This window comes from Chiloscyllium plagiosum, unplaced genomic scaffold (assembly GCF_037043375.1).
Source record: "Chiloscyllium plagiosum isolate Xiang-an unplaced genomic scaffold, Cpla_swu_hap1 HiC_scaffold_27, whole genome shotgun sequence".
Lineage (NCBI taxonomy): Eukaryota > Metazoa > Chordata > Chondrichthyes > Orectolobiformes > Hemiscylliidae > Chiloscyllium > Chiloscyllium plagiosum.
This window is the reverse complement of record NW_028270165.1, coordinates 19,006,127-19,032,992: the sequence shown is the minus strand read 5'-3', so window position 1 is coordinate 19,032,992 and position 26,866 is coordinate 19,006,127. Positions and strand designations below refer to the sequence as shown.

The window sequence follows — 26,866 nt, the reverse complement described above, 5'->3', positions numbered from 1 at the left end:
GTTACTGTGTAGTTTTATCAGTGACTCCTCGCCATGGGTCCAGAGGAAGAAAATATCGTCAATGTATCTTGTGTACAATGTTGGTTGGTGATCCTGCATAGAGAAGAAGTCGAGTTCGAACCTGTGCATAAAAATGTTGGCATATTGGGGTGCAAATTTGGTCCCCATGGCTGTTCCGTGTGTCTGGAAAAAGAACTGGTTGTCAAAGGTGAAGACGTTGTGATTGAGGATAAAGCAGATGAGTTGTAGGATGGTGTTTGGAGACTGGCAGTTGTTGGTGTTGAGTACTGAGGCTGTTGCCGTGATGCCATCCTTGTGGGGGATGCTGGTGTAGAGTGCGGAAACGTCCATTGTGACGAGGAATGTTCCCGGTTCGACTGGTCCATGGGTGCTGAGTTTCTGTAAGAAATCTGTAGTGTCGCGACAGAAGCTGGAGATCCCCTGCACAATAGGTTTCAAGATGCCTTCCACATAGCTGGAGAGATTCTCACATAGGGTCCCATTGCCCGACACGATGGGATGTCCCAGTGTGTTGGCTTTGTGTACCTTTGGAAGACAGTAGAAGTCGCCTTCATGAGGAGTACGTGGGATGAGGGCGCGTAGGGAACTCTGAAGGATTGGATCCAAAGTTCTGATCAGTGTGTTTGATTCTCGGGTGTGTTCTTTGGTCGGATCAGCTGGTAGTTGCCTGTAGTGTTCCTAGTTGTTCAGTTGTCGGTACACTTCCTTTCAGTAATCTGTTCTATTCTGAATGACAATGTCATCAAACCAGCAGATAAAGGAGGAGCCAATATTGTGATTGGTTTTGAGAGTGTTGATGGCATTGCGCTGTGAACGGGTGATGTTTTGCTCTACCTTGTGGGTACGGCTGATGAATCTGGCATTTATATATTTCCTGACGGTTTGAGCATACATGTCAAGCCCAGGGCAGCGGCCCTCCGGTGGGGTCCACGTTGACACTTTCTTTGGTCGCTCCTCTACAGATCCCTGTGATGACTGTTCCAGTTCATCAGTAGGATCACTGCCGGCACCTTGAAAGAATTCCCGGAGTCTCATTCGTCTGATGAACTCCTCTGTGTCTGCTGCCAGAACCAACAGGTCCATTTTGGTGGTGGGGCAGAAGTTGAGACCCCTCCGTTAGGCAACTGTTCACATTGGGAGGTTGGGAATCTGTTCACTTGTAGCAACTGGAGTGAATCCAGGGAGGGAGCAGACTCTGCAATCTCAGGTATGGGACTTAATTACCCGGGTGAGGAGGGACAGAAGGATGGAGTGGGTTTGTTTTCCCTAGCGTGCCAGAGTCTGAAGGGTGACCTTATAAACTTTTATAAAATCATGATGGGCATGGATAGGGTAACTAGACCAGGTCTTTTCTTTGGGATAGGGGAGTCCACAACTAGAGGGTAGTATGTTTAGGGTGAGGGCAAGGCAGATGGAGAATTAAAAGACTTAAGGGACAACTTTTTCACAGTGTGGTGCGTGTAAGAAATGAGCTGGCAGAGAAAGTGGTGGAGGCTGGTACAATTACACCACTTAAAAGGCATCTGGATGGCTATATGAATAGGAAGGGATATGGGCCAAGTGCTGGCAAATGTGACCACATTTATTTAGGATATCTGGCCAGTATAGAAGAGTTTGACCAAAGTGTCTGTTTCTGTGTTGTATATCGTTGTGACTCTGGCTTGCCACCAACATTTGCCATGTCTATCAGTTCAGTTTCTCTCTGGTGTCTGTATTAATGCCTTGATGTCTCATTTTGCTCCCGCATGCGTTTGTGTTCAGCTGAAGCTTCGTCATGGAGAAACCTGAGGAATTCTGCCCCTTGGAGAAACCGTGGAAGTGTGGCGACTGCAGAAAAGGCTTCTGTGTCCCATCTGCCCTGGAGATTCATTGACGCAGTCACACCGGGGAGAGGCCATTCTCCTGCCCTGAGTGCGGGAAGGGCTTTGCCCAGGCCTTGACCCTATTCACTCACCGGCGGATCCACACCGGGGAGAGGCCCTTCAGCTGCCCCGAGTGCAGGAAGGGCTTCAACAATACCTTCAACCTCCAGACCCACTGGCGGCTCCACATGGGGGAAGAGGCCATTCAGTTGCCCCGAGTGTGGGAAGGGCTTCAACAATACCTTCAACCTCCAGACCCACCGGCGGCTCCACATGGGGGAGAGGCCATTCAGTTGCCCCGAGTGTGGGAAGGGATTCAGTCAGGTGGGCAACTTGCGGAGGCACCAGCGGGTCCACACCAGAGAGAAGCCCTTCAGCTGCCCTGAGTGAGGGAAGGCCATCACCCTCTCCTCCCACCTGCGGAGGCACCAGTGAGTTCACATGGATTGAAGGAGTGACTGCCGAGTGCTGTTATTGACCGGATGATCAACCAGTTCCGGGGATCCCGGGTTCGAATCCCACGGCAGCAGATGGCGGATTTGGAATTCGGTCAGAAATCTGGAGTTCCGAATCTAACGATGAAACCATTTTCGGGGGTGGGGTAGGACCCTCATCTGATTCACTCACATCCTTTTAGGGAAGCAAACTGCTGTTGTGGGAAAGGATTCACTCAGTTGTCCCAGCTGCACCCTTTACCTGGTCTGGCCTACACGTGACTCCAGACCCACAGCAGTGCAGTTGACTCTACACTGCCCCTTCCTGGCAAAGGAGCGGGGAGAAACTTGGAGACAGGGTTTGGGTTGAAATTGCTGAGTGAGGCAATACTTCCTCCGGGTTAAGGCTGTATTGAGGATCCAATTACAAAAGGACAACTTCGTGCTGTCCAATAATAAAGACAGTGAGGTGGGGTAGGGGAGATATGTGGGCTTTGACCTTGAGCTGTTTAAAAAGCAGCTACCTTTTCTCTGCCTTTTTGCTGGGGAATCTGAAGCTGTAACAAAGTTGGGTCACAATAAAAGTTACCTGAACTTAACCACCGGGCTCAGACTCTCACTGAAAGCTTTGAGCTCCAAGAGGTTTTTGTTTTAAAGCTGCTCATTTCTTTCAGCCTCCTGCACTAAGTTTCCAATGTCGCAAATCAGATGGAGCAGTGAGTGAGTAGCCAGTATCGTTTGAAATTGTACATTTTTCAGGAGTGTAGAGTCTGTCGTTTCATCGGCGTTGTAAAGTTTATTGGCAGCATCGGGATGTTTGGGCTGCGTTCACGATGTGGACATGTCGGCGTTGGAATGGGGTGGACAAAATTAAAAGTTACACAACACCAGGTTATAGTCCAACAGGTTTATTTGGAAGCACATGCTTTTAGAGCACCACTCCTTCGTCAGGTGGTTGTGGAGAATGAGATCATGAGCACAGAACGTATAGCCAAAGGAATTGAGTGTCACGGAGATGTGATGCATTAAAGAAGTTTAGATTAAATCTTTCATCTTTTAGAATGGGTTTCTGTTCTTTGGTATGTTAATCCCAGAATTTGTTTTCAATTACATTCGAGAAAGTAATTTAAACATCAGGCTGACTTGACATTGGGACACAGACAGAAGTCACACCTACTGTTAGAAAAGCTCTGCATTTCAATTACATTCTGAAATTACTGATCTTTTACATTTGTATCATTTTAGCTATTCTCATTCAGAAACATCATTAAAGTCTGAAAGCATGTTCAATTTTTTAAGAGCTGTAAAATCTTTGAAACTTGCATTCAAATATGTGGAGTTAGGCCACAGCTCAGGACTGGCTGTCGGGGGTGAATGGCCTATTCCTCGTCTTGTGAAATTGGTTCTGACTGTGTTGAAATTGAGTTACAGAGCACAGCCACAAATCCTTCAGTCCAGGCCAACCAGATATCCTCAATTCATCTAGTGACCCATTTGCCAGTTTATGCCCCATATTCCCTCTAAACCTTTCCTATTCATACCACCATCCAAATGCCTTTTAAATGTTGGAATTGTAACAGCCTCCACCACTTCTTCCGGCAGCTCGTTCTATACACACACATCACCCTCTGTGTGAAAATGTTGCCCTGAGGTCCGTCATAAATCTCTCCCCTCTAACCCTGAACCTCTGCCCTCTAGTTTTGGACTCCCACCTCCCCCCACAATGGGGAAGAGACATAAAAACACAAAGGGGATAAAAATGTCGAGCCACATAGAATAAAAAAAATTGCGGCTCTACTCTTTATTTCTTTTGTTGGCATTTGAACACTTACAATCATTCCACAGGGCACACTACGCATGCTCATCGGTGTTCGCAAGTAGTACGCAGGTTTGCTAGCGTCAGCAAAACATTGCGCATGCTCATTGCTGTTTGCTGAAAAGGCGGGCGACCTTGTTTTGACGGACCAATAGTGAGCCCTGGAATACAGGAAGGAGCGTGGTCCTCCTGCCAATCAAAGCCCAGCCCTCTCTCCCCCTTCCCCCCCCCCCCATTGTCTGAAAGCGGAAGGTAGACCATGAGCTTCTGAAGCTGGTGCTGCTGCTGTTTCTGTCTCCCTGAGCTTCAGTCCAGACTGCAACTTCGTTCCTCTGTCCAACATCTGTGAGTACAGCACTCCCTTTTTCATTTTTTTTTCATTCTCGGTTCAGTTGTTGACTTGCAGCAACTGAAAGGAACGGGATTGAATCCAGGGAGGAGAGACACTGGAAAACAGACAGGAGGCTGGAAGAACACAATGGGAAGGGGAATTAAAACGGGTGGTGACTGGGAAGTCCGGACGGCCTCTGTGGACCTGGCTGCGATGCTCTGTGAACCATTCCCCGAGTTTATGCTCGGTCTTCCTGGTGTAGAGAAGACCACAACTGTCAAACACATGACAAATGCAGTACCACAATGTGAAGTTATAGCCTTCGCTGTGGGGAAAAAAAAGCATAAAGGAGATGCATTGTTTAAATGGCGATTTATTGGGATGTGGAGAAAGTGAGGACTGCAGATGTTGGAGATCGGAGTTGAAAAGTGTGGCGCTGGAAAAGCACAGCAGGTCAGACAGCATCCAAGCAGCAGGAGAGTTGATGTTTCTGGCCCGAGCCCTTCTTCAGGAATGCTGTGTGGATGGACAAAGGGGCCTCAGTGTCCTCCTACACCAGTCACTGCCAGTTGTCAGACAGGTGCAGCAAGCAATCAGCAAAAGGAATTCGGATCGGAAGTGGGGATATCTTCCTGCAGTTAGGGGGTCATTGAATATATTCAAGGCTGAGTTCATCTGATTTTTGAACAACAAAGTGGACGGTTATAGGGGAAGGGAAGGCAAGAACATGGTTTTAAGACCAGTACAGAACAGTTCGAGTCATACAGCACAGAAGCAGACCCTCCAGTCCAACAAGTTCATGCTGACTATATTCACAAATTCAAACTAGTTCCACCTGCCTGTGTTTGGCCCATATTCCTCTGAACCTTTTGTATTCATGTACTTATTCAAATGTCTTTTAAATGTTGTAACTGTACCTACATCCACCATTTCCTCTGGACATTCATTCCACACACAAACCACTCTCCATGAACAAAAAGATGCCCCACCTGCCTTTTTAAAATCTGTCTCCTCTCACCTTCACATTTGCTGCCTAATCTTGAAACCCCCCACCCTCTGGAAAGGATACCCGCCGTTCACCTCATCTATGTCCCTCATGATTTTATAAATCTCTCGAATGTCAACGCTCAACCTCCTGTGCTCCAGTGAAAAAAAGTCCCTGCCTATGCACCAAGATGTTGGGAGATTCATATCCAGTTATGATCTGTTCAATGCTGGTGCAAGATCAGAAGACCAAATGGCCTACTCCTGCTCCCAATTCTCTGTGTCCAGGACAGCAAGAGACCATAAGACACAGGAGCAGAAATGAGGCCATTCAGCCCATCGGGTGTGCTCCGCCATTTAATCATGGCTGCTCGGTTTCTCAACCCCATTTTCCTGTGTCTCCCCGTAACCCTTGATTCCCCCTTTATTCTCAAACCTATCTATCTCAGTCTTAAATATCCTTAGTGACCTGGATCCTCCACAGCCTTCTGTGGCAGTGAGTTCCATAGATTCACTACTCTCTGGCTGAACAGGTTTCTCCTTATCTCTGTTCTCAAAGGTTTTCCCTTCACATTAAGGCTGGGCCCTTAGGAGAGACTAGAACCTATCAATGGAAACATCCTTCCAACACCACTTTGTCCAGGCCGTTCAGGATTCTGTATGTTTCAATATGTAGGCCTGTTAACCAGCATGAACCAGACCCTTCAGGATGATGTACAGCAGGGATTAGGTTCAGCAAATTGAGAATGGAGGGAGAGTGTGTGGGATAGAGATTTTCAGCTTGGAGGGAATAAGAGAGGAAAGAGATTTGCTATAAATTAGAATTGGCTGAGGACTGGTAGATGGAGTTTAATTTCGAGAGGTTGAGGTAGACATAGAACATAGAACATAGAAGAATACAGCGCAGTACAGGCCCTTGGGCCCTCGATGTTGCGCCGATCCAAGCCCACCTAAACTACACTAACCCACTATCCTCCATATACCTATCCAATGCCCTCTTAAATGCCCATAAAGAGGGAGAGTCCACCACTGTTACTGGCAGGGCATTCCATGAACTAACGACTCGCTGAGTGAAGAACCTACCCCTAACATCAGTCCTATATCTACCCCCCCTTAATTTAAAGCTATGCCCCCTTGTAATACCCGACTCAATACGCGGGAAAAGGTTCATACTGTCGACCCTATCTAACCCCCTAATCATCTTGTACACCTCAATCAAGTCACCCCTAAACCTTCTTTTCTCTAGTGAAAACAGCCCCAAGTGCCTCAGTCTTTCCTCATACGATTTTCCTTCCATACCAGGCAACATCCTGGTGAACCTCCTCTGCACCCGTTCCAATGCCTCCACATCCTTCCTATAGTATGGCGACCAAAACTGCACACAATATTCCAGATGCGGCCGTACCAGAGTCTTATACAACTGCATCATGACCTCAGGACTCCGGAACTCAATTCCTCTACCAATAAAAGCCAGTACGCCATATGCCTTCCTCACCGCACTATTTACCTGGGTGGCAACTTTCAGAGATCTGTGTACATGGACACCAAGATCCCTCTGCTCATCCACACTACCAAGTATCCGACCATTAGCCCAGTACCCCATCTTTTTGTTATTCTTCCCAAAGTGAATCACCTCGCACTTAGCTACATTGAATTCCATCTGCCACCTTTCTGCCCAGCTCTGCAGCTTCTCTATATCCTGCTGTAACCTGCCACATGCTTCCTCACTGTCAACAACTCCTCCGACTTTCGTATCATCCGCAAACTTGCTCACCCAACCTTCTAACCCCTCTTCCAGGTCATTTATAAAAATGACAAACAGCAATGGTCCCAAAACAGATCCTTGCGGAACACCGCTAGTGACGGCACTCCATGAAGAAACTTTGCCATCAACTACTACCCTCTGTCTTCTTCCATCCAGCCAATTCCTAATCCAAACCTCCAACTCACCCTCAATGCCATATCTCCGTATTTTCTGCAGTAGCCTACCATGGGGAACCTTATCAAACGCCTTACTAAAATCCATATATACCACATCTACCGCTTTCCCCTCATCAACCTCCTTCGTCACCTTTTCAAAGAATTCAATAAGGTTTGTGAGGCACGACCTGCCCTTCACAAAACCATGCTGACTATCCTTGATCACATTATTCCTATCCAGATGTGCATAAATCCTATCCCTTACAATTCTCTCTAAGACTTTGCCCACAACAGAAGTGAGACTCACCGGCCTATAGTTACTAGGGCTATCCCTACTCCCCTTTTTGAACAAGGGAACCACATTTGCTATCCTCCAGTCTTCTGGGACTACTCCTGTAGACAAAGAGGACATAAAAATCAAGGCCAATGGCTCTGCAATCTCCTCCCTTGCTTCCCAGAGAATCCTAGGATAAATGCCATCATTTATATTTTGGTCAAGCAATCCAGACAGGACTGACACAGTTAAGGGGAGTGTTGTAGAACAAAGAGACCTTGGAGTGCAGGTTCATAGTTCTGTGAAAATGCAGTCTCAGTTGGATAGGATAGTGAAGGTGGCGTTCGGTGTGAAGATGAAGAGGAGCTCCTTTTCCTGGTGAGTAGTGAATCTATGGAATTCTTTGCCCAAGGAAGCAGTACAGGCAGCTTCGTTAAGTATATTTAAATCACAGTTGAATGGGTATTTGCAATGATAGAGGAATGAAAGGTAGTTGCGACATTGCAGGGAGGAGGAGCTGAGTCTATGGATAGATCAGCTCTGATCTAAATGAATGGCGGAGCAGGCTGGATGGGCCAAATGACCTACTCCTGCTTCTATTACAATGAAACTATAACCCTTCATTTCCCATGGCTAACCCACCTAACCTGCACATCCCTGGACACTATAGGCAATTTAGCATGGCCAATCCAAATCCAGGCCGGTGAGCAATGTAGTGATGTGGAAAATAAATATCAGGGAACGAGAGAAAGGGACAAGGAGAGTAAATATTCCAGCAATCAAAACTGGATTCTAAAGATCACAAAAATTGAAACTAAAAACAATGTTTCTGAATGTGTGCTGCATTGCAACAAAAGTGAATGAATTGACTGCACACACCGAAAAGAACAATAATGATCGGAGACTCCTTACAAAGACATGGCTTCAGGATGACAAGGATTGGATCCTGAATATCGAGGGGGTAGTCAGACGGGAAGCGAGGTAAAGGTAGAGGGTTGGCACTGTTAATCAAAGCACTGATCACAGGGTAGTCTGGTGTCAGCTCGGGTTTTAGGGCCTGATTTCTCTGTCCTCTGTTGATCTCCTTGTTTGCACAGAATAAGATGTCAGTCTGTTCTCGGCTCTGCTGGATTTTTGCTGAAGCTTTCAAGCCCCTTTTACACCTTCCAGAACAATAAAACATTGTCAATTGAAACCCAACTCACAATCTCCCAGCCAGTCAATCAACCGGACAGAGTGTAGTCAGAGCAGGGAATCAAAGAAGAAAAAATGGAACACAATTAGAAATGAATAGGTGCTCGTTCTTAATGTTTATTCATTAGGAAGTAAACCAGAAATAGGGCTCTCCCAAGATTCTGATAGTGCCCTACTTGAGGAATTCTCTCTCCCTTCGATGTAACTATTAGTATGGTTGGGGCAAAGTAACTCGTGTGTCAGATTGTTTAAAGCAAAGTAGTCAGGAGAGGAGACCATGGAAATACCTCTTAGTTCAAAACAAAGTCTGATATATTCCAATAAAATACAGAATGTTACAAGTTTTATGGTAAAACACAAGCCCACTCTCCATTAATTATGCAACTGAGGGGCAGTTGTAAGGTTCACATACATTGTCCAGACCTACATTTCTTAATGTTTATAAAACAGAATGTTATCTTATTCTGCAGGTTCAGCTCAGCTCGAATTACTGATAAGGGACAGAGAGAACCAATCCATCATTCTATGAAGCAGCACAGTCTAATGGCCTGAGGAGCAGAGACAGTCTGCAGCTGCAAGGTCAGGCTATCAAAACAGAATTCCTTAGCCAGGGCTCAGACAGCATTATGTTAACAGGCTACATTTTACTGCAAACATTGCTTTGTGACAAAATGACTTTGCCACAGTTTTGTGGCAATTTTGGTCAAATTCTCCCACAGTCCCTCCTTTTTATTAAAAAGAAGAGATTGTGGGTGTCAGCAAAAGGGGGATTGTCATGGGGTGGTGGTTGGAGATCAGACAGATAGTCCTCGGGTTCAGTAAGGACAGGGACAGACAGCTCCAGGGATTGGGAATCATTATCAGGAAGGGGGAAATCTCGGCATCTGAGAGATCGCTGGAGAGGAGGGCCACAACAGTGAACTGAGCCGAGCACAGGATTGTCTGCCGGGTGACTTTGATTTCCAGTCGAGCAGTTCCAAAGACAGGGGGAAAGAAAGCTGCAAGTTGCTTAAACTCCATAAGGGCTCGCTTGGTACGAGTTTGGGATGGATGGGGATATGGGCACATACTCAGCAGCTAGAGTGGTTGACCTACTGTGTATCCAGAAAAGCATTAAAGTGTAATTCCCGTTTACTAGAGGTTATCAGGCCCAATCAAACACAGTTAGTGAAAGAAAGATAAGAAAGAGTGCAGTGAAAGGCAGAACGATCAAACTAAAATTTACAAGTTAAACACGCTTCAGCTCTTTTCCTCGCTGCTTTCTGAAAATCCTGGTGCCAACAAGTTTGTAACAGAGTATTAACCATTCCCTCCTTGCCCAAGTGTGTACAATAATGCACATAATCAACTAAAATAGGCAGCAGCAGCAAAGAAGGAACACAAACCAGTCCAGCAGGGGTCACCCAGATTTTGGTTTGGGTGTGGAGGGAGTACCCTATTTGAGACCATAGTTTGTGCTCTTCAGCAGGGGCTTCCCCTGTGATTTCAGTGCCAGACCCAGGAGAATGTGCATTCAAACCAGATTACAAAGTGTTAACCTTTCTGCAAGCTGCAGGGTGTTGGCACTGAGGCAGTCTCTCCCTATCTGTCTGTCTCTGCCTGCATGGCTTTCTCTCTCTCTCTCCTTCTGCCTGCCTGCGCCTCTCCCTCTCTCTCTCTGCCTGCCTGCGCCTCTCCCTCTCTCTCTCTGCCTGCCTGCGCCTCTCTCTCTCTCTCTCTCTCTCTGCCTGCCTGCGCCTCTCTCTCTCTCTCTGCCTGCCTGCGCCTCTCTCTCTCTCTCTGCCTGCCTGCGCCTCTCTCTCTCTCTCTCTCTCTGCCTGCCTGCGCCTCTCTCTCTCTCTCTGCCTGCCTGCGCCTCTCTCTCTCTCTCTGCCTGCCTGCGCCTCTCTCTCTCTCTCTCTCTCTGCCTGCCTGCGCCTCTCTCTCTCTCTCTGCCTGCCTGCGCCTCTCTCTCTCTCTCTGCCTGCCTGCGCCTCTCTCTCTCTCTCTCTCTCTCTCTGCCTGCCTGCGCCTCTCTCTCTCTCTCTGCCTGCCTGCGCCTCTCTCTCTCTCTCTGCCTGCCTGCGCCTCTCTCTCTGCCTTCGCCTCTCTCTCTGCCTGCCTGCGCCTCTTTCTCTCTCTCTCTCACTGCCTGCCTGCGCCCCTCTCACTGCCTGCCTGCGCCCCTCTCTCTGCCTACCTGCGCCCCTCTCTCTGCCTCCCTACGACCCCCTCCCTACGCACCTCTCTCTCTCTGTAACATTCTCCAACTTTCTTCATATCTGTTTGTCAGCTTTTATTTATTCCTACTTTCCAAGGGTAATGAGGCACTCACATTTCAGAACAGCCCAAGTTAGGGAGTTGAGCCTCATAAATCCTGGCTGTGACGCATAGCTGCTTAACCAAGTGTGCAAACTCTAAATACCTCTCAGCCATTCTATTTGCAAATCGAACACTGTTTTCAATCAAGTTATTTGTTTCTCTACATGAGTCCACAACCCAGGGGAAGTACAACGGAGTCTTTAATAGTTGCCCAATGTGTCCTGTATGTCGAATTCATTCAAGTCTGGACATCCTGAAGCGAGCAATTATACTCAGTGCAGATTTCTACTCGGCAATTAAAACTAATGTTGGGCACTCGAACAGATCAGGGGCATCTTGAAGCATGCCATGGACCTCCGTGTGAGTGCAGGGTTTGTCAACTAGGGTTTCACCTCTCAAAACCCTGGGGCAAGCAAATTCATTATTACTAACTTTGTAAAGCACAAGTGCTCTCAGCAACATTATGTCCAGATGCTAGGACCCTGTTGAGTATTCACACTAGTATCTTGTGGCTGAGTAGCGAGAATTGTATCAGCATTTCTAACAGCATTTTTGACCCTGGCCAGCTTTCCCTTTTATTTTGGACACAACAGAAGCAGCAAGTACCTTCTATATTTCCCCTCTCAAAGGATATCGGCCGGTGACCTGGCAGGACCAGGGTATCTCCTGCCTGACTCGCCAACTGTGGGGGATGGAAAGAATTTGTTTATCAGGGAGCAGTAAAGCTGCAGGCCAACCGTCTCCGCTTAGCCTGGGAAACATAAGCTTTAGCAAGCAGGCACTAAGATGAGAGTCAAAATGGTTTCCAGACTTTTAATATGTGACAAAATGGCTGACCCAAATCTAACAATTCTCCCACATCCTTGCAGGGAATAAAACAAGAATAATGGAACAAAATTACAAATGAATACAGGCTCGTGCTTAATGTTTGTTCATGAAGTGAACCAGAAATAGGATCTCCCGGGATTTATATGGTGCCCTACTTGGGGAATTTTGTCTCCCTTACATCTAACTATTAGTACCCAGCTATGATTTACAACAACATTGACAGCAACAGAAATAAAGCATCTGTTATCAAACAGTTTAGAAATATACAGCACAGAAATAGACTTTTTTTTCTCTTTCATGCACATAAACACGTATAAGTCTTGTATTCTTATACAAGAATTTCTGGGATTTACAGAGTAATGATAACTGCAACCCATTCTAAAAGATGAAAGACTTAACAATCCAGGTTTGTTCAATATATCATTTCAATGGCAGGACACTATAATGCATTTCTATAAATTCTGTGTCTTATGATCTTATTCTCCGCAACAACCTGATGAAGGATCAGCGTTCCGAAAGCAAATGCTTCCAAATAAACCCATTGAACACTCACCTGGTGTTGTGTGATTTTTAACTTTGTCCAGGTTAGGATGGATTGACCGTGCTAAATTACATAGTGCCCAGGAATGTGCAGGTTAGGTGCATTAATCAGGAGGTGAATGTTGATCAATAGGGGTAGGGGAATGGGTGGGTGGGTTACCCTTCGGAGGGTCGGGGTGGAGACTCGTTGGGCCGAGTGGCCAGCTTCCAGACTATGGGGATTCTCTGAAGGGAAGGGGTTATCACAAACTCTTTGTTTTTATTTGCTTCCCAAAAGCAGACCTGCTTATCTCTCAGCAGTATCCCAGTGTTGTGAAAGATATTAACCTTCAGGTGGAATTATCCAAAATTCAGAGAGATGTCAGTCTTGACGTTTTTGCTTTTCTGCCCCTGTAAGATCCTGAATCAGCACCTTCAGGAGAATTAGATAGAGCAGAGTGAGAACAGAGGGGGGGAGAGAGAGTGGGATGGTGCTTTCAATTTTGTGGAATAACAAAAGAAAATATTCCACAGAAAGTAGAATTCCTTGTTCAGAATTTCTACCCTGGGCTGGCAGTGATGACCTTTGTAATCTCTTTTTACAGAGTATTTGAAGATCTGAAGACGGAAGTTTCAAAATCAACAGATAAAGGGCTTATGCCCGAAATGTCGATTCTCCTGCTCCTCAGATGCTGCCTGACCTGCTGTGCTTTTCCATCGCTGCACATTTCAACACTGACTCTCCAGCGTCTGCAGTCCTCACTTTGATGTCAATGTCTGACAGTCACTCAATCCATCGGGACCACAACGGTTTTCAACTATGATTCTGTGAGAAGGAGCAAAGCTGTTTGGCTCCTGTTTGAGCATGTTTTCAGCATCCATGGGACTGGATGAGAGACCCTACTATTGCAGCGCACTGAGTGTGGAGCCTGAAGCAGTTATACAGCCTGGAAAGAGGAATTCACGGTAGAGAGGGGCTCCACACACATTTGTGTGTGGCTGAAACCTCGGCCATGGAGAAACCCGAGGATGCCCACCCCGTGGAGAAACGATGGAAGTGTGGTGACTGCGGGAAAGGCTTCCATTTTCTATCTGCCCTGGAGATTCATCAGCGCAGCCACACTGGGGAGAGGCCATTCCCCTGCCCTGACTGCGGGAAGGGCTTCAGCAATTCCACCAACCTGCTGACCCACCGACGGGTCCACACGGGGGAGAGGCCCTTCAGCTGCCTAGAGTGTGGGAAGGCCTTTGCCCAGGCCTCCAACCTGCTGAGGCACCAGCGGATCCACATGGGGGTGAGGCCATTCCCCTGCCCTGAGTGCGGGAAGGCCTTCAGCAATTCCTTCCACCTGCTAACCCACCAGCGGGTCCACACAGGGGAGAAGCCCTTCAGTTGTCCTGAGTGTGGGAAGGCCTACAGCAATTCCTCCAGCTTGCTGACCCACCAGCGGGTCCACGCAGGGGAGAGGCCCTTCAGCTGCCCCGAGTGCGGGAAGGCCTTCAGCGATTCCTCCACCCTGCTGAGGCACCAGCGGATCCACACGGGGGAGAGGCCGTTCCACTGCCCTGAGTGTGGGAAGGCATTCCGTGATTCCTCTGACTTGCTGAAGCACCGGCGGGTCCACATGGGGGAGAGGCCCTTCAGCTGCCCCGAGTGCAGGAAAGCCTTCAGCAATTCCTTCTACCTGCTGAGGCATCAGTGGGTTCACACGGGGGAGAGGCCCTTCAGCTGCCCCGAGTGTGGGAAGGCCTACAGCAATTCCGCCCACCTGCTGACCCACCAGCGGGTCCACACGGGGGAGAGGCCCTTCAGCTGCCCCGAATGCGGGAAGGCCTTCAGCGATTCCTCCACCCTGCTGAGGCACCAGCGGGTCCACACGGGGGAGAGGCCCTTCCGTTGCCCTGAGTGTGGGAAGGCATTCCGTGATTCCTCCTCCCTGCTGAGGCACCAGCGGGTCCACACGGGGGAGAGGCCCTTCAGCTGCCCTGAGTGCAGGAAGGCCTTCAGCGATTCCTTCTACCTGCTGAGGCACCGGCGGGTCCACACCCGGGAGAGGCCCTTCAGCTGCCCCGAGTGCGGGAAAAGCTTTGCCCAGGTCTCCAACCTGCTGGCCCACCAGCGGGTCCACACGGGGGAGAGGCCCTTCAGCTGCCCCAAGTGCGGGAAGGGCTTCACCCGGTCCTCCCACTTGCGGAGCCACCAGTGAGTTCATGTGCCATCGCAGGGTGATTGAAGGAGTGACGGCCGAGTGCCATTATTGACTGGACTATCAACCCAGTTCCAGGGATCCCGGGTTCGATTCCCACCGCGACAGATGGTGGAATTGGAATTTGGTCAGAAATCTGGAGTTCAGAATCTAAAGATGAAACCATTGTCGGTGAGGTCGGGGTGGAAGAAAACCCCCATCTGATTCACTCAGTTCTTTTTTAGGGAAGACTTGAGCAGTTATTAGAGAACGTCGTTCCAGCTGCATCCTTTACCCGGTCTGGCCTACACGTGACTCCAGACCCACAGCAGTCTGGTTGACTCTACGCTACTCATCCAACTTACTTGGATACAGGTTGAAATTGCTGAGTGAGGCAATACCTCCTCCGGGATAAGGCTGTACTAAGGATCCAATTACAAAGGGAGAACTCAGTGGTGACCAATAATCAAGAAAGTGAGGGGTTGCACTTTGACCTTGAGCTGTTTTGAAAAAATTGCTGCTTTTGCTGCGCAGTACTGGAGTTGTAAATAGGATTAACTGTGATTTCCCCGAGAACCCTACAGTTTTAACAAATTTACTTGACATGGGAAGGGGCACACTGCGTCTGTACACAAGTGTACGTAGCTCCAGTGTCTATCATCACCGGTGTCTGCCGCCCTTTTATATTAACTTGTATTAATGGTTCTTGATCAGCCTCCCATGCTACCTTTCCCACCCAGGTTCTCAGGGCATCCCTAACACATCCCATATGGGCCTGTAGGTGTCTGGGAAGTGGGCACTGGGGATTCCTGCCGTCTAGGCCCACTGTAGGGCAGAGGGGGGTCCGGTCCAATAAGGGCAATTCCTCCTAAAGTGGCCTGGTTGATGGCATCCCCAGCACATCATTTCTGGCCCCCCTTGAGCCTGATTATTTATCATATACCATTCCTAGGTCCCTGTCCTTGGGAACTCCAGTTCTGTTTCGGCTGTTGTTTAAATCTGCCCTGCCTCGGATAAGTCACCTGCAGGAAAGTTTCTCTTAAAACCCTCAATTGCTGGCATGGGACTTTCTGGCTCCCGTCTGGTTACCTGATAGGAACCCCCTTGCGCCGGCACTTGGTTCACACCAATGTTGATTGCTGTATCGGTTCTTACTGGCAACACCATTTTAGTCTTATTTTCTTCTTTTTAAGCTCTTCGAGCTGCATTTGCGCCAGCTTCCTTTGCACCTCCTCCTGCTGTTCAAACAGTTTCTCTTTGTCTTTTTGAAACCTTTCAGCTACATGAGCTACATGATCTCTCAATTCCTGGTGGCTCATTGATGATGTCAGACCCACCACCTCCTCCAGCCTTGACCAGACTTGGGAGGGCATTGCCTCTGATGGAATTTCGGAACATTGTGTTCAGCAACTGATTAGACTCTATGTCTTGCTCTGTTTCCAGCCTCCATTTCTTTAACTGTCTCTCCAAGTAAGCAGCCAGGTTTTCACTTTCTCCCAGTGGATCCCATCTGAGCCTGGGGGTCCATTTTGGGTGGATAACAGTCTCTTAAGGCCTGCCATACATTCTGTCTCACTTGATCAAACCCGACCCTGTCAATCATTGGATTGTCTGCCACATTTTTCAAGTGGATTCGGACCATTATTTCCTTTGACTTTCGGGAGCCCTACCAACCTCACCAGCAGTGCCTTCAAGTCTCCTATAGCCAGCAATCGCCCTGTGGTTTCATCTTCAAAAGCCCTGATCCACTTTCCTGCTCCCTCATGTAAACCCGGCAGCGCATTCTTCAGTCTTTCCAGATCCTGAGTTCCCCAAGGCATGTAGGCTGGGTTTCTCCCCTCTTTTATAAGGAGCATCCTTCCTTGTTGGCCCTTTTTCCCTTTACTAACACTACTTCTCAATAATTCTCCCTCGGGCTCTGAGTCCGATGCTATTTCTAATTCCTCCCATTCTTTAGATACTGGGACCTTTTTCTTTCCTGGTCTCTCATCATCCCTTTCTGCTTGTTTTACGTCACTTTCACAGCTTTTTTCTTCAGCCCTCCTTTCATATCGCAATGAGTATTCCTCAATTGCTTTTTGTTCCCTTAGCCCACGCAGCACACTAATCTCTTCTTGCACTCGTTGTATAGATTCTATTTGCTCCTGCCTGTCCCTTTTTTCTCTTTCTCTTCTTTCCCTCAGTTCATTTTTGTCTTCCGCACTTCCATACCATTCTAACTATCCCTCTATTTCTACTGTTCCCTTTATTACTGGACACTGCTTCAATACCTCTTCATTCAAGTAGGGAGGAAGTCTATTCAACTCTTTTACATCTGGGTATAGAGGATGGGGGCAGCTGATTCCTGCTTTCCTGTTTCCCGTAACTGCTCAGCTTGTTCTTTTGCAGCTTTCCTGGTCACCACAGGTGCCTGACAAGCTACCTTCAGTTCCTCACCCTCGTTCCTGAAAAGTTTCAGTATTTCCATCTCCTGATCCCTTTTTTGGTTTTTATTTTTAGATTTATCTTGCGGCTTATAGTTCTTAATTAATCCTTCCATCTCATTGCACATATGTTTATCAAAGGTACCTTCTTTTGGCCATTTAGTCAATAAATCCTTAGTTCTTTTTTCCCATTTCTCTGAAATTTTTACAATATCATTTCTTGCCATTGGAAATTTCTCACTCAGTATCTCAACTGCAGTCCCTTTATCCATCCTACGATATATTTCAGTCCAACTAATGTATTGTCTTTGCTCTCATAAATCACTTGCTTATACCATTCAAGTCCGATAGTACTTTGTTCAATAGTATAAGCAATTCCTAACTTTATAACTTGCAATTGTCCCTTCCCAATCTCAGTTTCTAAACGTCCTCAGTTGCAGCTAGTTAATACAAACAATCTATTCTCATTCATTCAGCCTAAACCAATCTAACACTGCACCAATCACTAAATGTTTCTTGAGAAAGTTCTCTCAAAAAAGAACTCTTAAATTCTTAGTGCAAAATAAAATCAAAATAAACATTTAACCACCACAAACAATTATGCATACAAATCAGATCACAATGATTAAACTATAAACTCTATCTCTCTCACAGACACATACACACACACATTCTGCAAGCTACAGCTGCTCCTGCTCTCTCACACACACAGAGCTTTGCTGCTAACAGCTGCTTTAAATCAATTGCTGTCACCCAGAGCCTTACTTAAACAGACCCTTTGTTCATTTCCAAAAATCCTATTATCCTACAGGCCTTATCTAAAACATTTAACAGTCTAGTAACAATATAACACTGACTATTCTCTGCTATTTTACTTTTAATCATCCACTGCCAATCTGCCAATTTTCTAAACAGGTCTATCAGTGCTTCCAGTAAAACAATTTCCCCTTCTTTATTCTGCCCTATTTATTTATAGGGTCTTATATACACCACGTGGAATTTTTACTCAACAATTGCTACGTTCTATTCTTACTCACCCCTTACCCCACTATGCAGTTTTCTTGACCTATTCTCCAAGTCTCCATCAGCTGCAATTTACTCCTCGCCTTTGGATCTTGGATCGGAGAGACCCTCCGGCAGGTTCCTGCACCTCTGAGTCCCCCAGGATCACTCGAAGCCAACAGAATATAGTCCGAATTCACAGCAAAAATGCTAACGTTCTTTTGTTGGGTACCCTTATTCTGTCAGTCTCAGGAATGCCCCCGGTGGACCAACAAGCACCCTGTTACTGCCGCCCTCTGTCCAGGTGGGTCTCTGCACAACCCTGCTCGCAGCGCCAAATTTGTTGTGGAGAAAATGTAGAGAACCACCAGGAGACGCAGAGAGTTCTTCAAGAAGTAGGTCTTTTATTTGCAAACAAAAAACTGTGCCACCGAGAAAGCAGATTCTCGAATTCCCCCAAACCTCAGGGTCCGTGGATTTTTATATCATTTTTATCATGTTTCTGTTAGCTTATCATGTCCAACTAATATTAATCAAAGTACCTCACTCTAGCCATACAATAAACCAGTGATGTTAGTTCCCATTATCTCTTTAGTTGTACATTCTACTTAATGTTATTCTAATGTCATGGTTACATATTTATTGCTAACTCTGCTACAGTGATCTTTGCATTCCAGACTAACCTGTCATGAGAGATATTTAGCTATTCCATCTGTCACAATAGTCTCCTGTCTCAAGCTGACTCTATTAACTATTAATTAGATATCTTAATGTCATGTCCCAAATACTTATTGTCCCAATCCTGTCATCATAACACTTAACACAAGTAATAAAGCAAGTTTCTCTGTTATCTCATCTCGCCATAGTGACCTTTCAGTCTTAACCTTACTCTGCTAATTGGTGTAAGAAAATTCCACTATGCTTATCCTATCTTGCCTTCCACAGATTGCCAGTGGTCTTCATGCTTTAATCTTTCCCATGCTTTCATTGTTCTTTATTTTCCATAGTTGCAGGTTTCAGTTCATTAATATATAAACTCCAGAACTACTCCTAATTTACTTTCTCGAGATGGGTTAAGGTTTTATAAAAATAGGTCATATCTCAGCTCAGATACTGCACAAAAAGTGAGGTTCGAGTCTGTATCCCAATCTTGAATCAGACTGGTTCTATTAACCAAACTAGGAATTTATAAAATATTACATGGATTGACAGCCTGCAGTTTGTGTGCTTTTTGAGCAAAATTGAATATGTCTGCAAATATAATTCTGCAAATGCAAACTCACTCCATAGACTTGTGCATGCTAATGAAGTGTGTGCGCGCGTGTGCATGCTAATGAAGTGTGTGCGCGCGTGTGCATGCTAATGAAGTGTGTGCTTGATGAAGTATAAGCCTGTGAGACAGTGTGTGTTGAGGATGTGTGTGTGTGTGTCTGAGAGAGCAACAGATGAAGGCAAGGGGTTTTATTTTGCTATATATCAGCCATGATCTTAATGAATGGTGGAGCAGGCTGGATGGGCCAAGTGGCCTACTCATGCTTCTGTTACTATGAAACTATAACCCTGTATTTCCCATGGCTAACCCATCTAACCTATACATCCCTGGACAGTCTGGGCAATTTAGCATAGCCAATCCAAATCAAGGCCAGTGAGCAATGTAGTGATGTGGAAAATGAGCAGAGAACAATAGAAAGGGACAATGAGAGTAAATGTACCAGCGATCAAAACTGGATTCTGAAGATCACAAAAATTGAAACTGGAAACGGCATGTCTGATGTGTGTTGCATTGTAACAAAATTGACTGCACACATCGAAGAGAATAATTATGATGACAAGGATTGGATCCTGAATATAGAGGGAATAGTCAAATGGGAAGCTAGGTCGGATTTCAGGTCCTTGGGAGTATTCCTGAACAAAGAGACCTTGGAGTGCAGGTTCATAGCTCCATGAAAGTGGAGTCGCAGGTCGACAGGATAATGAAGATGGCGTTTGGCATGCTTTCCTTTATTGGTCAGAGGATGGAGTACAGGAGTTGGGAGGTCATGTTGCGGCTGTACAGGACATTGGTTTGGCCACATTTGGAATATTGCGCGCAGTTCTGGTCTCCTTCCTAACGGAAAGATGTTGTGAAACTTGAAAGGGTTCAGAAAAGATTTACAAGGATGTTGCCAGGATTGGAGCTATAGGGAGAGACTGAACACGTGGGGCTGTTTTCTCTGGAGCATCAGAGGCTGGGGGTTGACCTTAGAGGTTTATAAAATCATGAGGGGCATGGATAGGATAGATAGACAAAGTCTTTTCCCTGGGGTGGGAGAGTTCAGAACTAGAGGGCATAGGTTTATGGTGAGAGGGGAAAGATATGAAAGAGACCTAAGGGGCAACTTTTTCACACAGAGGGTGGAACGTGTATGGAATGATCTGCCAGAGGATGTGGTGGAGGCTGGTACAATTGCAACATTTAAGCAGCAACTGGAGAGATATGGGCCACGTGCTGGCAGGTGGGACTAGATTGGGTTGGGATATTTAGTTGGCATATAAGAGTTGGACCGAAGGGTCTGTTTCCGTGCTGACTCTATAACCAGTCTGACTGAAACTGGACAACAGACAGACTCTGACCTCACACCTTTAATGCATTGTCTGAGCTGAGATGTCACCTTTTGTTATGAAAACCTTAGGCTATCATGAAGATGCTTGACAGGAAGTTCTGGAATTTACATATTAATGATTACTGCAACCTATTCTAAAATATGAAAGACTTAACAATCCAGGTTTGTTCAATATATCATTTCAGTGGCAGGACACTAATGTTTTTCATACATTCTGTGCCTTATGATCTTATTCTCCACAACCACCTGATGAAGAAGCAGTGCTCCGAATGCTAGTGTTTCCAAACAAACTGTTGGACTTAACCTGGTGTTGTGAGATTTTTAACTTTGTCCAGGTTCAGGTAGATTGACAGTACTAAATTACGCATAGTGCTCAGGGATGTGCAGGCTAGGTGCATTAATCAGGGGGTAAATGTTGAGCAGTAGCGGTCGGGGAATGGGTTTGGGTGGGTTACCCTTCGGAGGGTTGGTGTGGAGTCTTCTACACTGTTGGGATTCTCTGATGGGGAAGGGAGTTTTGCAAACTGTGCAAGGCAACTCCGGTGTCGTGTGGGAGCCTGCTGTTGGCCTTGCCCTGCCCCCTCCCTACTGTTGCAGCACAGTGTATGTGGAGCCGAAAACAGTTACACAGACTGGAAAGAGGAATTCACGGTAGGGAGGGGCTGTACACGTGTTTGTGTGCGACTGAAGCTTCGGCCATGGAGAAACCGTGGAAGTGTGGCGACTGCAGGAAAGGCTTCTGTGCCCAGTCTATCCTGGAGACTATTCGGCACTGTCACACCGGGGAGAGGTCATTCTACTGCCGAGTGCAGGAAGGGCTTCTGCAATTCATCCCACCTGCTGACTCACTGGTGAAGCCACACGGGGGAGAGGCCCTTTAGCTGCCCTGAGTGTGGGAAGGGCTGTATGCAGGCCTTCACCCTGCTGCCAGGCCAGCGGGTCCACACAGGGAAGAGGCCCTTCATTGCCCCGAGTGCGGGAGTAGCTTCACCCACGCCTCCCACCTGCGGAGGCGCCAGCGAGTTCACGTGCCATCGCAGGGGGATTGAAGGAACAACGGCTCAGTACCATAATCAACTGGACTATCAACCCAGTTCTGGGGACTCCCTGGTTTGAATCCCATAAACAGATGGTGGATTTGGAATCCGGTTAGAAATCTGGAGTTCGGAATTTAACGGTGAAACCATTTTTCAGGGGGTGGGGGGGGGGGAGGTGTGGTGGGAGGAGAAAACCTCCATCTGATTCACTCACTTCCTTTTTAGGGAAGGAAACTTTCATTGGAGGAAAAGGATTCATTCAGTCATCCCAACTGCATCCTTTACCCGGTCTGGCCTACACATGTCTCTCGACGCACAGCAGTGTTTTTGACTCTACACTGCCCCCCACCCCCCACCTCCCCCCCAACAGCAAATGCGCAAAGAGAAACTTACTTGGAGACATGGTATGGGTTGAAATTGCTGAGTGAGGCAATATTTCCTACGGGTTATGGCTGTACCAAGGATCACTATAAATGCCGGAGAAAACATCACAGAAGTGCTTCACAGGAGGCTCCCAAGCACTAAGGATGTCACCTAGACAGGGGACGAAACATCTGCAACACAAATTCCCAGCTCGGCGAACAGAACCACAACAAGTACCAAGGATCCAATTACAAAGGGACAACTTGGTGCTGACCAATAGTAAAGAAAGTGAGCTGGCGGGTATATATGCACTTTGACCCTGAGTTGATAAAAAAAATCAGCTACTCTTTCTCTGCCTTTTTGCTGGGGGAATCTGAAGCTGTAACAATGTTGGGTCACAATAAAGGTTACCTTAACGTACTGCCAGGCACAGGCTCTCATTGAAAGCTGAGCTCCAAGCAGTTTTTGTTTTAAAGCTGCTCATTCTTTCAGCCTCCTGCACTGAGTTTCCAATGTCGTGTATCAGATGGAGCAGTGAATTAGTAGCTAAGATCATTAGAAATTGTAAATTTTTCAGGAGTGCAGGTACTGCATCGTTTCCTTGGCAGATTCCTTGGTATGGGCTGTGTTCACTAGAAACGAGGTGGAGGTGCGGGTATTGGACTAGGTTGGATAAAGTTTAAAAATCACAAAACCGGGTTATAGTCCAACAGGTTTATTTGGAAGAACTAGCTTTCCTTCATCGGGTAGCTGTGGTGCAGGATCATAAGACAGTTTATAGCAAAAGATCGCAGTATCGTGCAACTGACATGATATATTGAACAAATGTAGATTGCTGTTAAGTCTTTCATCTTTTAGAATGGGTTGTAGATTGTAGTTCGTTAATGTGAACATCCCAGAGTTACTATTAAGTCATATTCTCAAGATCACTTAAGGTTCTTTTAAAACAGGTGACATCTCAGCCCAGAAAATGCATGAAAGGTGTGTCAGTATCCCAATTTTAAATCAGACTTGTTCTATTTCCAAAGTAGGAATTTATAAAATATTACATTGATTGACCAACTGCATATTGTGCATCTTTTGCGCAAAATTGCACATATAACTCTGCAAATGCAAATTCACCCCATCGTTATATGTACGTGTGCATGTGTGAGAGTGCATGTAAGAGAGTATGTGTGCACATGCTTGGTAAAGTGAGTGTGATGGAGTATAAGCCTGTGAGAGGGTGTGTGTGTTGTGGGGGGGGTGGGGAGCATGTGTATGAGAGAGGTATAGATAAAAGTGAGGGGTTGCATTTTGCTAAAATAAGGAAGGGCAGGGCTTGTACAAAGGGATATTGAGGGGTGGGGTTCAGGAACATACTTCATTGAAAGTTGCATCACTGGTTGGAAGGGTGGTTCAGAAGGCATTCAGCACACTTACCTTAATTGTTCACACCATTGAATAAAGGAGCTGGGACATCATTTAGATGTTGTACAAGATGTTGGTGAGGCCACTTTCAGAGTACTGAGAATGCTTCTGGTGGCCCTGTAATAGGAAGAATACTATTAGAGAGGGTTCGGTAAAGACTTACTAGGATGTTACCAAGACTGGAGGATTTGAGTTATAAGGAGAGGCTGAGACTCTTTTCACTGGAACACAGGAGGTTGAGGGGTGACTTCATTGAATTTATAAAATCATGAGGGGTGTAGGTAAGATGAACATCAAAAATAGCAAGGGGTGCGCGCAGTTATGTCGAGCGAAGGTGGGCAGGAGGGGGAGAAAATGTGACATTTGGACACTTGAAATCTGTCAGGAACAGCATCTCCATAGATCATACTGCGCACGTTCGCCGGTTCAGCAAAACCCGCGCGTGCTCTTCACTGTCTGCAGAAACGGCGCAAATCATTCTTCAAATGGACTAATGGGAAGCCAGGGAGGACCGCAAGGAGCCTGGTCCTCCTGCCAATCAGAGCTCCCCAATTGTCTGAAAGCGGAAGGTAGACCATGAGCTTCTGAAGCTGCTCCTCTCTCTCCGAATGAAGATCGAGCTTCATCTCAGACTACAACTTCCTTCCTCTATCCACCATCTGTGAGTACGGCACTCTCTTTTCTTACCCTCTTTTCCATTTCATTTTTTCATTCTGGAGTTCAATTGTTGACTTGCAGCAACTGAAAAGAAAGCGTGTGATTCCAGGTAGGGGACAGAGTCGGAAAACGTTGGTCCAGGTCTGTCTCTCAATTGGCAAATGCACGGCAAATGCAGTCCCACAGTGTGAAGTTATAGCCTCTTATGAAAAAATAACTGCTGAAAGGAGGTGCGTTGTTTAAATGGTGGTATATTGGGATGTGGACACAGTGAGGACAGCAGATGCTGGAGATCAGAGTCGAAAAGTGTGGCACTGGAAAAGCACAGCAGGTCAGACAGCATCCGAGGAGCAGGAGAATCGACGTTTCAGACATGAGCCCTTCATCAGGAATGATGTGTGGATATTCAAAGGGGCCTCAGTGTCCTTCCACACAATTCACTGCCAGTTGTCAAACGGGTGCAGCAAGCAATCAGCAAAGCAAGTGGTATATTAATGAGAGTAATTGAGTTCAGAAGTCTTCCTGCAGTTAGGGGGTCATTGAATATATTCAAGGCTGAGTTCATTTGATTTTAGAACAACAATGAAGTGATTGTTTATGGGGTAAGGCAAGTAAAATGATTAAGACCAGTCTAGAACAGTTATCGAGTCAGACAGCACAGAAACAGACCCTTCAGCCCAACTAGTCCATGCTGGCTATATTCACAAACTAAACTAGTCCCACCTGCCTGTGTTTGGCCCATATTCCTCTGAACCTTTCCTGTTCATGTACTTATCCAAATGTCCTTTAAACGTTGTTACTTAACCTGCATCCACCATTTCCTCTGGATGTTCATTCCACACAAACCACTCGCTGTTAAAAAAAAATGCTCCTCATGTGTTTTTAAAATCTTTCTCCTCTCCCCTTAATTTGCTCTCTAATCTTGAAATGACACATGCCACACATGCCGTTCACCTAATCTATGCCCATCATGGTTTTGTCAACCTCTATAAAGAGAACAAAGAACCTGACAGCACAGGAACAGGCCTTTCAGCCCTCCAAGGCTATTCTGATCGAGATCCTCGATTTAAACCTGCTGCCTATTTTTTAAGGATCTGTATCCTTTTGCTCCCTGCCCATTCATGTATCTGTCTAGATACATCTTAAATGATGCTATCGATCCCACCCCTACCACCTCCACTGGCGATGCATATGAGGCACGCACCACCCTCTACGTAAAGAACTTACCATGTTTATCTCCCTCAAACCTTTCCCCTCTTACTTTGAACTCGTGACCCTTAGTAATTAAGTCTCCCCCTCTGGGAAAAGGTATTCTTCCTATCTACCCCTGTCTACACCTCTCATGGTTTTATAGGCCTCAATCAAGTCCCCCCCCTCAACCTCTCCTCATAGCTCGCGCTCTCCATAACAGGCAACATCCTGGTGAACCTCCTCTGCACCCTCTCCAAAGCATCCACATCCTTTTGGAAATCTGGCGACTGGAATTGTATGCAGTATTCCAAATGTGGCCGAACCAAAATCTTATGACTTTAACATGACCTGCCAACTCTTTTACTCAATCCATCCAATGATGGAACACGTGTTGTATGCTGCCTTGACCACTCTACTGACAGGCATTGCCACCTTCAGAGAACAATAGACCTGAACACCCAGACCTCTCTGTACATCAATTTCCCCCAGGACCTTTCCATTTACTGTATAGCTCGCTCTTGAATTGCATCTTCCAAAATGCATCACCTCACGTGTGTCTGGATTGAACTCCATCTGCCATTTCTCTTCCCAACTCTCCAATCTATATTCTGCTGTACCGTCTGACAGTTCCCTTCACTATCTGATATTCCATCAATCTGAATGTCATCTGAAAACTTGCTAATGAGGCACCCGACACCTTCACCTTTCAACCTCCTGTGCTCCAGTGAAAAAAGTCCCAGCCTACCCTTCAATCGGTGTGAATTCTGTCTGGGTCCCAATGTCGAGTCAGCCTGACATTTTTGATAGAAAAGCTCTGCATTTAAATTACGTTCTTGAGAAAGTTACTGAAAACAGGTTCTGGGATTAACATACCAAAGAACAGAACCCCATTCTAAAAGATGGAAGATTTAATCTAAATTGTTTAATGTATCACATCTCCATGAACTGGACTCCATTGGCTATAAATTCTGTGATCATGACCTTCGTCTCCACAACCACCTGAAGGAGCAGCACTCTGAAAGTTAGTGCTTCCAAACAAACCATGTTATGGCAGCAGCAGGTGGTGTGGGCTGTATTCACTAGAAACAATTAAGCAGTTAGATACCACACGTTCAAGAGGGAAGGATGTATAACATGACCTTCCAACTCCTATACTCAATGCCCTGAACAATGAAGCAAACTAAATTCATTATTCTCTCCACGTGAGACTCCACTTTCAAGGAACTATGAACCTGCACTCCAAGGTTTCTTTATTCTGCAACACTCCCCTTAACTGTGTCAGTCCTTCCTGGATTGCTTGACCAAAATGTAAACCTCTGATTTCTCTAAATTAAACTCCAACTGCAACTCCTCGGCTCATCTACCAATCCCATAAATTCTAATTTATAGTGAACTCTCTTTCCTCTCTCATTCCCTCGAAGCTGAAAATCTCCACACCACAATCACTCTCTCCATTTTCACTTTGCTAAATGTAGAAGAATGGGATTAAGAAACTGATCAACCACAATTG

At 46.3% G+C, this 26,866-nt stretch overlaps 1 protein-coding gene and 1 long non-coding RNA gene across 4 annotated transcripts in view; one reads left to right on the top strand and one right to left on the bottom strand.

Annotated features, from left to right (window-relative positions):
• Window positions 1-15,171, top strand: part of LOC148143339 (uncharacterized) — a 163,159-nt gene extending 147,988 nt beyond the window's left edge. Inside the window, exon 3 of the mRNA XM_087974110.1 lies at window positions 13,617-15,171. Within this exon, the coding sequence (XP_087830236.1) occupies window positions 13,617-14,691 (1,075 nt within the window). The 3' untranslated portion in view covers window positions 14,692-15,171. The remainder of the gene's footprint in view (window positions 1-13,616) is intronic.
• The window catches only part of LOC148143338 (uncharacterized), a 47,988-nt gene that overhangs the window by 4,522 nt on the left and 16,600 nt on the right, over window positions 1-26,866 (bottom strand). For all 3 annotated transcript variants that reach the window (XR_015751190.1, XR_015751189.1, XR_015751188.1), the window contains exon 2: window positions 23,521-23,625. This is a non-coding gene — a long non-coding RNA (uncharacterized LOC148143338). The remainder of the gene's footprint in view (window positions 1-23,520; window positions 23,626-26,866) is intronic.